Source organism: Rhincodon typus, chromosome 13 (genome assembly GCF_021869965.1).
Source record: "Rhincodon typus isolate 14 chromosome 13, sRhiTyp1.1, whole genome shotgun sequence".
Classification (NCBI taxonomy): Eukaryota; Metazoa; Chordata; class Chondrichthyes; order Orectolobiformes; family Rhincodontidae; genus Rhincodon; species Rhincodon typus.
In genome coordinates this window covers 62,323,489-62,338,933 of record NC_063344.1, presented here as the reverse complement: position 1 = coordinate 62,338,933, position 15,445 = coordinate 62,323,489, and the positions used below count along the sequence as shown (strand labels likewise).

Sequence of the window (15,445 nt, the reverse complement as noted above, 5' to 3'; positions counted from 1 at the left end):
CCAAGCAGCATCATAGGAGCAGAAAGGCTGACGTTTCGGGCCTAGACAACATCAGCCTTTCTGCTCCTATGATGCTGCTTGGCCTGCTGTGTTCATCCAGCCCTGCACCTTGTTGTCTCAGTGTACAATTTAAACCTGTTCTGACTTTCTCAATTCCTGAGTGCGGTACACTCCCAGGGCACAGAGTGTAGTTTACCTCAGGTATAATCCAGCTTTACTTTTGCTTCCATGGCATGTGGGTGCTGTTGGCTGGGCCAGCATTTCTTGCCTGTCCCTAGTTGCCCTTGAGAAGGTGGTGGTGAGCTATCTTCTTAAACCACTGCAGTCTGTGGCTTGACCCGCAATGCCGTTGGGAAGAGAATTCCAGGATTTTGACCCAGTGACAGTGAAGGAGCGGCGATATATTTCCAAGTCAGGATGGTGAGTGGTTTGGTGGGGAACATGCAGGTGGTGACATTCCCATGTATCTGCTGCTCTTGTCCTTCTAGATGAAAATTGTCATGGGTTTGGAAGGTGGTGTCTAAGGAGCTTTAGTGAATTTCTGCTGTGCATTTTGTAATGGTACTTGCTGCTGCTACTGAGAATCAGTGGCAGAGGGACTGGATGATTGTGGATGTGATGCCAGGCAAGCGGCTGCTTTATCCTGGATAGTGTCAAGCTTCTTGCTTATTGTTGGGGCTGCACTCATCCAGGCAAGTGGTTCGGGGTAGGGTTAGAGTTAATCCAAATCCATCCATCACACTCCTGACTTGTGCCTTGTAGATGGTGGACAGGCTCTGGGGAGTCAGGAGGTGAGTTATTCATTGTAGTTCCTAGCTTCTGACCTTCTCTAATAGCTTCATTATTTATAAGGCTAGTCCAGTTCAGTTTCTAATCAGTGGCAACTCCCAGCTTATAATAGTGAAGGAATTCAGTGATGGTAACGCCTTTGAATTTCAAGGGGCAATGGTTAGATTCCCTCTTGGTGGAGATGGTCATTGCCTGGCATTTGTGTGGCGAGAATGTAACTTGCCACCTGTCAGCCCAAGCCTCGGTATTGTCCAGCTCTTGCTGCATTTAGATATAAACTGTTTCAGTCTCTGAAGAGTCATGAGTGGTGCTGAAAACTGCAATGTTCGGCAAACATCCCTAATTCTGACCTTATGATAGAGGGAAGATCACTGATGAAGCCGCTGAAGATGGTTTGGCCTAAGATCATGATTTCAGTCCGTGTACTCCAGAATTATTCTGATAAATTTGTGTCATACTGAATCCAAAGTGAACAAGACTTTCCTGAGGTGCCACGCTCATAATTGAATATTGTTGTCTGGATGCTGTCTGCACAAGGTTCTGTAAGATGAAGGGTAACTTCCTCTCCTTTCAGATCCCAGGTCCCTTGATTTGCTGTTTTTAATCTTCTGAAACTATGCATTCATAGAATCATAGAGTCATACCGCATGGAAACAGACCTTTTGGTCCATGCCGACCATAATCCCAAACTAAACCAGTCCCACCTGCCTGTACTTGGTCCAAAGCCCTCCAAACCGTTCCCATTCATGAACTGATCTAAATGTCTTTTAAATGTTATACTTGTACCTGCATCCACCACCTCCTCTGGCAATTCAGTCCACACATGAACCACTCTCTGTGTAAAAAAAATTGCCCCTCATATCTTAAAACATGTCCCCTTATTTTAAAATTCCCCACCCTACGGAAAAGACCCTCGCCATTCATCTTATCTATACGTATATTTATTCTTGTTTAAGATGATTTGCATACACAAACATCTATAATGCTTTGCTCCTGCACAATTACATTCAATCTTTCTCAGGAACAAAGTGAAAAGCTTCACAATTTTTTATATCGAGCTCCATCTGTCATTCTTTATCCCATCCTCCTCCTTAAATGTATCCAATTAATTTATCCTTTACACCGTCCCTTCCTGCTCCTCTATATCTCAGTCAATTTAATCCCTACATTTCCCATGTCTCTATGCCCTGATAGACTCTATGCTGTTCTTATTTTGTCATATTTTGTTGACATAGATTACTTTATTTGCAATTTTAATGTATACAAATTTGAATTACTTAATATCAGGTTAATGGATGCATTAAGCAATGGACAGAACATAGCAAGAAGTTGTTGATAATTTGTTGATCATTTTTACCTTGAAATAATCTATTCCATGCTCTAATTTTTTTCATAGATTGCTGCATATCTGAGCAAAAGAGATTTTGTGGATCATGGCAGCCATATTGATCCTGTGGGTGAGTGTGAATCACTGACTGTTAATGTATTCTTCATACAGTGAAGCACACACAATTTACTTTTATCTTCTGCCACGAATCCCCGTTGTAATGCTAGGAAGAATTCCCCCTGTGGGAATTTAGTCTACCTGCTCACAGACCACCCCCCACAATATTGACAACAACCTGCAGGAGATGCCACAGAGCACATGGAAATTTGACTCTCCAGGTCATGTAGACTTGGTGTAGTCCCCTTCACTCAGGGCTCTCACTCTGAGGCAGTCCCCTTCAGTCTGGTTCTGGTAGCATCCATGGAGAGAGAGCAAGCAAATGTTCCAAATCTAGATGACTCTTTATCAAAGCTAATGTGAAGTCAGGTTTGATGAAGAGTCATCTAGACTCGAAACATTAGGTGGCTCTCTTCTCCACAGATGCTACCTGACCTGCTGTGATTTCCAGCATTTTTTGTTTTCAGTACAGATTCCAGCACCTGCAATAATTTGCTCCTCCTTCCACTCTGGGCTCTCATTCTGGTGCTTCATTCTAGTCTGTCTGTCTCTGGTGTAGACCCCTTCACCCTGGGCTCTCACTCTGCACAGTGCCCTTCACTCTGAGGTCTGTCACTCTGAGGTAGTCTCCCTGTTACTCTGGGGAATGTAGAATTGCCTGTGGAGTAATGATCAGCTTCATTCACACTGCTGCAGGAGCCTGAAGAAGGAAAGACTAAGGATTAAAATGGCAGGACTCTTGAAGGTTAGGGTCAGGTCTGCAGACCGAACAGAGGAGTCCACAAAGTGGCCACTCAGTCACTGTTTTACACCTCTGTCCAGTTCACAAGTGCAAGCAGGAACCTCTAGTCCCCTGTCATTTTAATTGCCCACCACACTCCCACGCTGACCTTTCTGTCCTCAGCCTCATTCACCATTGCAATGCAGCTTGATCAAGGATACCTTTCCATCAGGTATCTTACAGCCTTCTGGAGTCAGCCTTGAGTTTAACAATTTCAGATTACAGCCACCACTGCTATTAATTTTTTAAAAATTCTGTGTGTCTTACTTTTTGAAGGCATCTTTTGGTGATTGTTCTGTTTTGCACATTTAAACCACCTCTAGTTTAATCCATTCAGAGACAGCAAGAACTGCTGATGCTGGAGTCTGAGATAACACAGCATGGAGCTGGAGGAGCACAGCAGGCCAGGCAACATCAGAGGACCAGGAAAGCTGACGTTTCGAGTCGGGATCCTTCTTCAGAAATCTGCAGCCCATTTCTGAAGAAGGGTCCCGACCCGAAACGTCAACATTCCTGCTCCTCTGATGCTGCCTGGCCTGCTGTGTTTCTCCAGCTCCATGCTGTGTTATTTAGTTTAATCCATTGTTTCTTTACTTACCAAGTATCATCCTCTTTTGCTTTGGCCACCATTCTTTTTTGTCATTTACTCTCTCCTGCTTTTCACTCTATCACAAAGCTGTCTTTTATTAGTTCTCGTCCTTCCACTGCCAACAATCTTTGCCTCCTCAATGGCTGGAAACCTCCTAAAGTCCTTAATATCTTTGCAGAGCTGATCATAGGTCATTGATCCGAAACGTTGACCCTGTTTCTGGCTCCACTGTAGTGCTGTCAGACAGTATCTCCAGTCCTTTCTGCTTTCATTTCAGATTCTCAACATCTGCAATATTTCGCTTTTTGTTTGAGCTTTCACTGGCTTTAGATGATGATGTTGTCTCCTAGGGGAGAGCCTGTTGCGTTCCAACTTAGATGAGCTGTCAAGGGTACAAGAGCCTTCGAAAAGATCAGAGTAGATGTTGCCAATCATGTAAAGATACTGGGGAATGTAAGATTGTTTTCAGCAGAAAATGTAATGGGGAGACTTGATCAAAATGTTCACAATTATGAATGATTTTGAACGAGTAAATAAGAAGATATTGTTTTCAATGGCAGGAGGGTGAGTAACCAGAGATTTAAGACACTGTAACTGGTAAAAGGTTGTTACTGAGGAGATTTTGTTTACAAAGTGAGCTATTATAATGAGGAATGAGTGGCCACAAGGATTGTAAAAGCATGTCCAATGATCACTTTCAAAAGGAAATTGGATATATACTTGAAAAGGTAACATTTGCAAAGTTGTAGGGTAAGAGTAGAGTAGTGGAACAAATTGGATAGCTTTCACCAAGAATCAGCACAATGCATGATGGGATGAACAGCCTCCTTCAGCACTTTCAGATTCTGTGCCAGACTGACCCATTTCTTTGCCATTTCACTGAAAGCACAGCTCCTGATCGGGGTGTGGTTTCGACTTGCATTGGCTATCCTCCAGTAACTGACTCCATAGGCCAGCCACAACATATAAGCGTCCTGAAAAAAGTTGATAAGATTGTGAATGGCATGGATAGAGTGGAAAATATGAGGCTTTTTTACCTCAGGGTGGAGGGGTCAATTACTAGGGGACACAGGTTCAGGGTGGGGAAGGTGGTGGAGTTTAAAAGAGATGTGCAAGGCAAGTTTTTCACACAAAGGGTGGTGAGTGCCTGGAACACGTTGCCAGAGGAGGTGATGGAAGCAGACACAATAGCAGCATTAAAGAAGCACCTGAATGAATATATGAATAGGAAGGGAATAGAGGGATATGGATCCTGTAAGTGAGGACAGTTTTAGTATGGAAGGGAAGTTGCCCTCCTGCAAATTCCCTACAAACTACTTTCTAAGAGACATTTACAGAGCTGTGGTTGGGCCTTGGGCTGATTCATTTTCCCTCAAAGGCATTTGCGACTCGTGCTGAAGTATAAATTGGAGAAGTGTTGATATTCGCAGTATGCACCTTAACCTGGGTTGAGAAGGGGTGGTTGAGTGGGCATGAGGAAAGTTATCAATTGCATTTCGGGGCACATGGACATCATGTGAAACCAACATAACCATGATCTTGTTTTTGTCTCTAGATGGCGTGTTATTGGTGGATACTGGTTTCATAAAAGATCAGAAAGGTAAACTCTCTGCCATCAGCACCTCAAAAAGTCTTCTATTCACTTGCGAATTGACATGGACATCATGCTTCACAGTCACAGATAATGGGTTCTGACAATATATTCTTAGAAATATCTTCTCTAAATAAAATTTAGTTCACAAGTACTCAGTGCACCTCTGAAAGTGGGATGGAATAGATTGAGTTCACTGTCTAAAAGAGAGACAGGAGAGAATGAGATCCTAAATCTCCTGGTCCTGATGATTGAACAATTAAGTCTGTGTGGAGTTTGTACATTCTCCCTGTGTCTGCGTGGGTTTCCTTTGGATGCTCCAGTTTCCTCCCACAGTCCAAAGATGTGCAGGTTAGGTGGATCAGCCATGTTAAATTGCCCTGTAGTGCCCAATGTTGTGTAGATTAGGTTGGTTAAGGAGACAGGGTGGGGAGGTTAGGATGCTATTCAGAGGGCCAGTGCAGACTCGATGGGCCAAATAGCCTCTACCTGCACTGTAGGGATCTACAATTCTAACTTACTAACTCACCTACTTTCCTTTCACTCTGGTTTTAGTGGACATGTTGATCGGTTCAGAATGGCTGACTGTTTTTCTCAAGTTATAGGCAAGGTTTGCATCTTATTACCCATTGCCAGTTGCCCTGAAAGTGTGGTGCCAGGTGCTGGGACAGCTTAAGAGGGTGCTCGAGTGTTGGAAGTGTCAACTTTTGGTTGTGAAGAAGACTTCTTCTTGAGCAATATTTACCCCTCAACCAAGCATCATTAAAACAGATTATCAGGTCTCTAAGGTTTTGGAGTAGATTTGTAGCTCAGGTTGTGGGTGTTGTGGTTGGTTGGCTCGCCGAGCTGGTTTGTTGTTCCGCAGACGTTTCATTACCATGCTGGGTAACATCATCAGTGCAGGCTCTGATGAAGCATCGGTGTGTTTTCCCGCCTGGTTTTTAAACTCTGGAGTCCGTTGAGCTGGATTGCCTCACTTCCGGTTTTCCTTCGTAATGGAGTGTATATGGGGTCGAGTTCTAAGTGTTTGTTGATGGCTTTCTTCATGGAGTGCCAGGCTTCTAGGAATTCCCGTGCCAGTCTCTGCTTAGCTTGTCCCAGGATTTTGGTGTTGTCCCAGTTGAATTGGTGGTTCTCCTTATCCATGTGGATAGAGATGAATGAGTATTGGTCGTGTCTTTTTGTAACCAGTTGGTGTTCATGTACCCTTGTTGTTAGTTTCCTTCCTGTTTGTCCGATGTAGTGTTTCTCACAGTCTTTGCAGGGGATCTTACAGATGACATTGGTCCTGTCCATAGTGGGGAGTGGGTCTTTGGTTCGGGTGAGCAGTTGTCATAGGGTTGATGTGGGCTTGTGTGATCATCAGGTCATTCTCACATTTTCTGTTGGTGGGACTTTACTGTGCACACATTGTCTTGTGTTCCCTACATTACAGATGTGACTGTGCATCATTGGTAGTTAAATGCTTTGGGGCACCTGAATTTGTAAACGGTGCTATAGAAGTGTTAGTATTTATTTCTGCTTAAACGGTTAGTGGTGTTATACTAATGCAACTGAGTGAGTTCTGGACCAGATGAGAATGCTGTTAAAAACCAGCCATTTTAATGTGGAATGGAGCCATGTATGCCCCAGACTTGGTTGAGGGCAACAGACTTCCCAGCTAAAAGGATGAGGCTTTTTCTGGACAGTCATGGACTCAATTTATTGTCTTAATTTCCTCATTTGGTTTTCAAACTAAATTCAAAGTGGTCAAGTGTTGTCGCCAGCTGGATAAATCCAAGCTTGCCCACCGAGGGTCAGATAGTTGAACCTTACAAGGCAATTTTATTGGCCTGCTTTTTTCTTTAATTGTTCCACATTCCTGAGATAAGATTAGCTGCATTTCAGAGTTCACAGGCAGGCTATAATGAATGGTATATCTGCAAACATGGCCCCAATGTTCAGACATAATCCACATGTGTATGTAAATCATCATACTTTTAGGATGCCATCATTTCAGACACCAGTGCTGAAGAAGGGGGTGGGGGGAGTCAAAGATTTTTTCTGTTGGCTGCCATTTAAGAGCTTGCTGAAGAAAGTGAAGTGTTACAGGCAGAGACTAGATCCACTTTACTTCCTCCAGATCCCAAACGACCTGCTGTGTATCTCTGCATTGTTGCTTCTGACTGCTTCTCACCTTTGTAAGCTTGTTCTTTTCTTCTATCACCAGCGTATTGTAGACTGAGCTGCATTTTCCACTATGGACCTGAGGACATCGAGATGATTGGGCAGGCATTCAAAAGAGATCTGTACGTGTCAACAATCCAGGTGTACCCTCCGACAGGTGGTCAAGTGAAACCCCTCACCAAGACACAGGAACGTCTGATGAGGAAGATTGGAGACAAAGCTTTGCCCTTCTGTTTTGAGGTACACTCTGCAGTCTAGAAATGATTCTAGTTAAGAATTTTTCCAGCTGGGAGGTGTACAAGCTGTTGGATGGGGGGCTCAATTTGATTTTGGCCATTCCTACCAAAACAAATACTGATCGTTTACAACTGGTTGAATCTTCAGATTCCAGTACATGCCTGCATCCAGTATTACCGCCATTCACCGAGTTCAAAAGCTTCCCAGCTAAACTCAAAGGCCCAGACCATAGAAATTCCCGTGCAGTTGAAAACATGTATTTGGTACAATAGAAACCAAATCTCTTTGAGGCAGCTTCAGTGATGGTTGAGCTGCAGACATTTGCTGTGAGGCTCAAAGGAGTTTGAGCAATATGTCGCCATATGGTAAAGGATCAGAAACAGCTGATGAAGGAGAACGGGAACTTAATGAGGTTACTTCTTCAGGAAGATGGTCCATCTGTCACCATTAACATTTCTGTCTTTTTCCTTAACAGTTCCCAAACCATCTTCCCTGTTCTGTGTGTCTTCAGCCTGGTGCCAATGACCCAGAAAAGGTAAGATCTCTACATTCTTCTTATGAAGTGAAGGAAAATAATGCACACTGTAGTGGAGGCATAGTCTACACATAGTATAAAGGAACCCCTTATTGATGCCCTAATAACCCATCAAAAAAAAACGCACTTGGATTCCAGTTCTGGCTCCGATCTGAATTCTCATTTAAGATCTAATTTTGGTCTAAACGGTATGTTGGTCTTCATAGCGAGAGGATTTGAATGCAATGGTCTTGCTGCAATTGTACAGGGCTTTGGTGAGACCACATCTGGAGAGTTGTGTGCTGTTTGATCTCCTTATCTGAAGAAGGATGTTCTGGCTATGGAGGGAATGCCACAAAGATTTACTAGACCGCTTCCTGGGATGGCAGGATTGACATGTGAATACTGACTGGATTTATTAGGACTATACCCATTAGGAGAATGGGGGGCAATCTCCTGGAAACGTATAAGATTCTAATAGATTAGGCAAAGTAAATTCAGGAAGGATATTCCTGATGACTGGGGAGTCCTAAACCTGGGGCCACAGTCAAAAGATAAATGGTAGGTCACTTAGGTCCAGACAATGTCTTCATCGATAGAGTGGGGATCCTATGGAAATCTCTGTCACAAGGAGTGGTTGAGGCCAAAACATTGAATGTTTTCAAGAAGGGGATAGATATAGTTCTTAGGGTTAAAGGTATCAAAGGGTAAGGAGACAAAGTGGGAACAGGATACTGAGTTATTTAATTAGCTATGGACATAATGAATAGCAGACCAGGCTCAAAGGGCCAAATGGCCTGCTCCAGCTCTTATTTTCTATGTTTCCAGCTAAACAGACAGATCTGGGACATTAACATGCCTCAGACACACCTTCCAGGGGAAGCAGTGATTTACTTGTGATTCACTACTATATTCACTGCTCACAATGTGATCTGCTCTGCACTGGGGAGAAAAAATGCAGACTGCACCACCACTATGTGAAATACCTACATTCTGTCTGCACAAATAACCCTGAGCTTCCTGTTGCCTGCCACTTCAACACACCACGTTCTTTAGCCAACATCTCTGTCTCACTCCAGCAAATCTCAGCGCAAGCTGGAAGAACAGCACCTCATTTTCCGCATGGGGCCCCTGCAGCCTTCAGGATTCAATATTGAGTTCAAACCTTCTTCCATGTCCTTATGCCAACCCCGCTACACCAGGCCCTGATATCATCTGCCTCCTTTCATCACAGCCAACCCATTTTCATCAACTAATCGTCCCTACTACCAGCTTTTCTTTCTCCCCAGCTTATCATTATCCATCCCTTTGTCTGCTTAATTGCTGTGTTCTTTCTCTCTCTCTCTGCTCTACAGTTCCTCCTATTGCACCTCCTTCTCCATGCCCTCCACCTCCTCTCTTTAGCATATGGAGCACCTTTTCCAAGCTACCATCTGTTCTGAAGAAGGGTCGCTGGACTGGAAACATTAACTCTGCTTTCTCTCCACAAATGCTGCCAAACCTGCTGAGTTTCTCCAGAAATTTTCCAACAATCGATAATGGATTCATGGTCATCATTACACACTTAATTAGAACTTTTTTTTATTGAATTAAAATTCCATCATCTGCCATAGCAGGATTCAAACCCAGGTTCCGAAAACATTATCTGAGTCTCTGGATTAACAGTCCAGTGATACCACTCAGCCATCACCTCCCCTTTGTTCACTGATAGAATTGGAAATGGTGGAGGCTGAAGTGGAGCATAAATGCCAGCATTGGATGCTTGAATTGAGTGGCCGGTGTGTGTTGTATATTCCACATAATTCGACATAACCTAAAATGATTCAGATCTATTGAATCTGAACTCTAGAATAATCCAGTGAGTAATAATAATTTTGTGCCCTAATCTACCCTTCCCACTGGATTATTATTCTTCCTGATCTTTTCTCTGCAGTTCTGTTCCGTGGCTTTTGAGGTACTGGCTTTCTGTGTGAGCAGTCTGGAGGAAAAGATTCGTAAAAGGTAAGTGAGGTGAGGTGGAATATGTTGCATTCAGGAAGGCAGCCATGCTGCCTTTTTTAACCACCTTTCCCACCCTGATTCTCGTTCCCAATGGTTGTGCCATAGACTTCCATCCAAAAAAAACTCCACTCTTAGGCCATAAATGGGCAAAAACGCTGCTGTAGTTTGCCATTATCTTCTACAAGTTGGCTGATCAAGACCCCCAGCCCTCCTCTCTTTCTCACTGCCTGCCAACAGCTACACTGGAGGGATTTACAGGCTGGTAATCAACTTGCTTGGCCATGTTATGAATTTATCTCCAATGGCCATCAAATTCTGGCGTGGGATTTGAGCCGAGAGCTGCTGGTCCCAATGTGGGGATGTTACCAGTGTCATAAACCCTTCTTCCGCTATACTCTTCATATTCTGTGACAATAGTCAAATCTTGAACACCATTGCAGCACCTGTAACACATTAAGTTCAACACAATAACATATCGCTGCTTGACTTAAGCAACACTTAAAGTTCTAATTGGCTGCTCCAAGATGTCCAAATATTTGAGTATTTGCAGCTGAGGGAGCCTTTAGTGAATCCTACGAATAAACTGCAGTCAATTCTGCTATAACACAAGTAGTTGTGTTTCTGTGCAACATCGTGTTATAGAAAATCGCGCTATAGAAATAACGGGGGCCTATGGGAAAAGTCGAGTTAGCGACAGACCACCAAAATATATCACTCAAAATTGCACAATAATCACTCAAAAGCCTAACACAAAGGATAACACAGTTTGAACAAATGTTTAATTCATAAATAATAACACCTTACCTTGAAAAATATATTGAGATGACTTGATGGGGGAGGTGTTTTTGAGGTTGCCCTGCAGTTAATGCAGGTGCTGAGGGTTGTCATCATCAATATCATCATCATCATCATCATTGTCACCTTCAGGTACAGTTGTGGTTGCAGGGTTAGGGTGAAAATAATTAATCCAGAAGTGGATGGCTGTGGTTCATTGTCTTCTGACTGTTTCTTGGGAGTTGGCTTAAAAAAGACATCCAGTTTTTGCTGCTTTGTCTTTTTTCTTCTTTCATGAATAAGCTGTTCATAGGGTGCCAAATAAGATCTTATTTCACAAACTGCTCCCCTGCTGCGTTCTGCATTGTAATCGTTGTCCTCTAAGAGCTGCAACTGCTTCTCAATTTCCCTCGGGATAGAGGACAAAACAGAAGTGGAAAGCTTTCGTGATGCTGCATTCTGGAATTCATTTTCTTCATCTGCAGCTTCCACTATCCCCTCAATGACAAGTTGTTGTAGATCAGCTGTAGAGAGGTGTTCACAGTGGGACTCAAGCAGCTCTTCAACATCCTCACCTTCCACTTCTTCAAATCCAACTTGCTTTGCAAGATCAACGTAATGTTATTTGATTCTTGGGAGCTCCTCTGACAGATCAAAGCCTTTAAAATCTTGAAAAAAACCTGGGAGGAAGCTTCTGTCAAACTGTATGCAAGCTGTCCTTACTGGCCACCCAGGCCTCTATGATAATGTCAATTGCATTCTTGATGTTAAAGCTTTTCCGAAATTGAAGAACATTGTCCTTATTCCCCTCAGTAGCTGCAATCAGCCTTTTAAACGTGTCCCTTAAATAATAAGCTTTAAAAGCTGCTATTGCACTCTGGTCCATGGGTTGAAGGAGAGAGCCTGTGTTTGGGGATAGAAATAGCACTTTGATGTTTTCAGAAAGCTCACCAATGGTGGGAGGATGGCTTGGCGCATTATCCAGAATGAGAAGGATCTTGAAATCCAAATTCTTTGTCCTGCAATATTTTCTAAAAACATCTTCCAAAACATCAACAATAAGGTCAGAAAAAAATTGCCCCCTCATCCAACCTCTTTTACTTGACCTAAAGTAGACGCCTAGAGTAGACTTAAGGTAATCTTTCAAGGCTCACAGGTTGGCCCAGTGGTACACCACCACAGGCTTAAGCCTTAAGTATCCACTGGCATTGGCAACCAGCAGCACAGTCATATGCCATCTTAAAGCCTGGAGCATGTGCTTCATTCATAGAAGTGTAGTTTCTTGATGGCATTCGCTTCCAGTATAAACTTGTCTCATCCAAATTGAAAATTTGATCTAAGTTGTAGCCTTCTTTGTCAATTAATTTTTTCACTGTGGGAGGAAATGTCATCGTATGCTCCTCGTCTGCACTGGCATCTTCGCCATGTAACTTTACATTATGAAAAGCATAGTGGTTCCTGAAACCAGCAAACCAGCCGCTGCTAGCCCCAGAGGTAGGCACATCTGCAGGGTTTTTAGCTTTTTTGTTAGATCTTCATAAATTGATGTGGCTTTCTCTTTTATGGTGAGAAAGGTGGTCCCAGATCGCTTCTTCATTTTATCTTTTATCCACACACTTAGAAGCTGCTCCATCTCCTCAAGTTCCTTTGGCTGTGACCCCACAGATTTGCTAGCAGTCAGACTTGTTCCAGCACTACAGCTTGCTTTAATCTTCTCTGCATTATTTCTGATGGTGCATAAGGTACACTCCTTTATTCCTGTTATGCAAACTATATCACATGTTGTCTCACTGCGCTCAAAATGCTTTATAACATCTAGCTTCTCCTCCAGTGTTATAGCCTTTCTTTTACATTCACCACCCACAACTTTATCACCAGGGCGCTTCCTGCTAACCTTCTTGTCACTTTGTCCTTGGAATTTTGTGGGTAGTACGGCAGCATTTGCAAAGAAAACAAAACTCATGGAGTACTGTACCTCTCACAGAAAGCGCTTCACGACAAAGTCTGCGAAACGATTACGTAATACCAGCGCGGAGACCCTTTTCGCACTAACATTGTGCATATTCAGGACAAAGCCTGTGAAACGATCATGTGATGTTGATGCATCCTCTTCTGTGCACCAATGGGATTGTGTTATAGCCACACAAGTTGGCGTTTTAGAAATAGCGTTCCCCTATTCGTCAGTCACATTATAGCCAATTTGCATTGCCGGAACATGTATTATGGCAGAACCTGACTGTCGTTGCTAACACCATCACTGAGTAAAGCTGACCTCTTGAAATTGATCTAGAAATTTGAAGATCATTTGACAGCACGAGGCTGAGGCAAGAGGTCAGGCACTAACCTTTCACCACAGAGACTATGGTGGAATCAGGTAAAGACTAAAGGTTTGATGTTGCTCAGGAGAGTAATGTTAGTCCTGTTCATGAGAAACTACAACAACTACTCTTCATTCAGCACCAATGGACATTCTTTTGGCAACTTAAAGAAGATATAAAGGATGGCATGAGGAAAGAAAAATAAATGCTACGTTGGTCTCTTCAGTATGTAGCTGAGGAACACTGACAGTGTAAAAAGAATTTTAGTTTGTGTTTATCTCACATTATACTTGCCTTGGGCATGTTTGATGGGACAATGTAGAAAGAGCTTTACTTTTGTGATAACAAGGTGTAAAGCTGGATGAACACAGCAGGCCAAGCAGCATCATAGGAGCAGGAAGGCTGACATTTCGGGCCGAGACCCTTCATCAGAAATGGGGGAGGGGAAGGGGGTTCTGAAATAAATAGGGAGAGAAGGGGAGGCGGATAGAAGATGGATAGAGGAGAAGATAGGTGGAGAGGAAACAGACAGGTCAAAGAGGCGGGGATGGAGCCAGTAAAGGTGAGTGTAGGTGGGGAGGTAGGGAGGAGATAGGTCAGTCCAGGGAGGACGGACAGATCAAGGGGGAGGGATGAGGCTAGTAGGTAGGAAATGGGAGTGGGGCTTGAGGTGGGAAGAGGGGATAGGTGGGAGGAAGAACAGATTAGGGAGGCGGGGATGAGCTGGGCTGGTTTTGGGATGCGGTAGGGGGAGGGGAGATTTTGAAGCTTGTGAAATCCACATTGATACCATTGGGCTGCAGGGTTCCCAAGCAGAATATGAGTTGCTGTTCCTGCAACCTTCGGGTGGCGTCGTTGTGGCACTGCAGGAGGCCCAGGATGGACATGTCGTCTGAGGAATGGGAGGGGGAGTTGAAATGGTTCGCAACTGGGAGGTGCAGTTGTTTATTGCGAACCGAGCATAGGTGTTCTGCAAAGCGGTCCCCGAGCCTCCGTTTGGTTTCCCCGATGTAGAGGAGGCCACAATGGGTACAGCGGATGCAGTATACCACATTAGCAGATGTGCAGGTGAACATCTGATTGATGTGGAAAGTCTTCTTGGGGCCTGAGATGGGGGTGAGGGAGGAGGTATGGGGGCAGATGTAGCACTTCCTGCGGTTGCAGGGAAAAGTGCCGGGTGTGGTGGGGCTGAAGGGGAGTGTGGAGCGGACAAGGGAGTCATGGAGAGAGTGGTCCCTCCAGAAAGCCAGCCCAGCTCATCCCCGCCTCCCTAACCTGTTCTTCCTCCCACCTATCCCCTCCTCCCACCTCAAGCCGCACCCCCATTTCCCACCTACTAACCTCATCCCGCCCTCTTGACCTGTCCGACCTCCCTGGACTGACCTATCTCCTCCCTACCTCCCCACCTACACTCACCTTTACTGGCTCCATTCCCGCCTCTTTGACCTGTCTGTTTCCTCTCCACCTATCTTCTCCTCTATCCATCTTCTATCCGCCTCCCCCTCGCTCCCTATTTATTTCAGAACCCCCTTCCCCTCCTCCATTTCTGATGAAGGGTCTAGGTCCGAAACGTCAGCCTTCCTGCTCCTATGATGCTGCTTGGCCTGCTGCGTTCATCCAGCTCTACACCTTGTTATCTCTATCTTTACTTTTGTGTACAGGTTTACGCATTGCCATTTGCTGGGGTTCCTTCAGGTACCAAGTCCCCAGGTTACGGGATTTTCTGTCTAAACCTCTCCATCTCTTTCACTCTGCTTGCTCCTTTAAGATGTTCCCTCAGACCCACTTCTTTGGCCAAGCTTTTGGCCATCTCCCCTTATAACTCCTGTGTCAATTTCTTTTCGATAACATTCCTGTGAAGCATCTTAAGAATACTCTATAAATTCAGGTTGTTGTTGTGCAGATTACTTGAATATTTAATCTGTTCTTGTCGTGTGGAAAACACAGGGCATCAAAGATCAACCCACAAGGGAGACTGACAGACTGGGAAAGGCCCCGCCTCCCTGAGTAACAACAAACTTGTAGCTTTTTTAACAATCCAACGGTTTCTATATATATTTAATTTAATACTGGTCATGTTTTGTTGTTGCTCTTTGAGTCTGTTTCTTTTCCTTATTTTGACAGGAGCTCTGCGCGCTTGGCTATCCGTAAAATACAATACGCTCCAGGCCGGTCAGGGCCACAGCCCAGTGCTCACATCAGCAAGCATTTCCTGATGTCAGACCAGCCACTCCATCTGAC

The 15,445-nt window shown here is 44.1% G+C and overlaps 1 protein-coding gene across 1 annotated transcript in view; it reads left to right on the top strand.

The window, feature by feature from the left end:
* Positions 1-15,440, top strand: part of LOC109914973 (beta-arrestin-1-like) — a gene marked incomplete at its 3' end in the record, with an annotated part of 19,727 nt that extends 4,287 nt beyond the window's left edge. Inside the window, exons 3-8 of the mRNA XM_020514580.2 lie at positions 2,186-2,246; positions 5,159-5,203; positions 7,404-7,600; positions 8,073-8,132; positions 10,045-10,112; positions 15,329-15,440. Coding sequence (XP_020370169.2) covers positions 2,186-2,246; positions 5,159-5,203; positions 7,404-7,600; positions 8,073-8,132; positions 10,045-10,112; positions 15,329-15,440 — 543 coding nt within the window. The remainder of the gene's footprint in view (positions 1-2,185; positions 2,247-5,158; positions 5,204-7,403; positions 7,601-8,072; positions 8,133-10,044; positions 10,113-15,328) is intronic.
* Between the last annotated feature and the right edge of the window lie 5 nt (positions 15,441-15,445).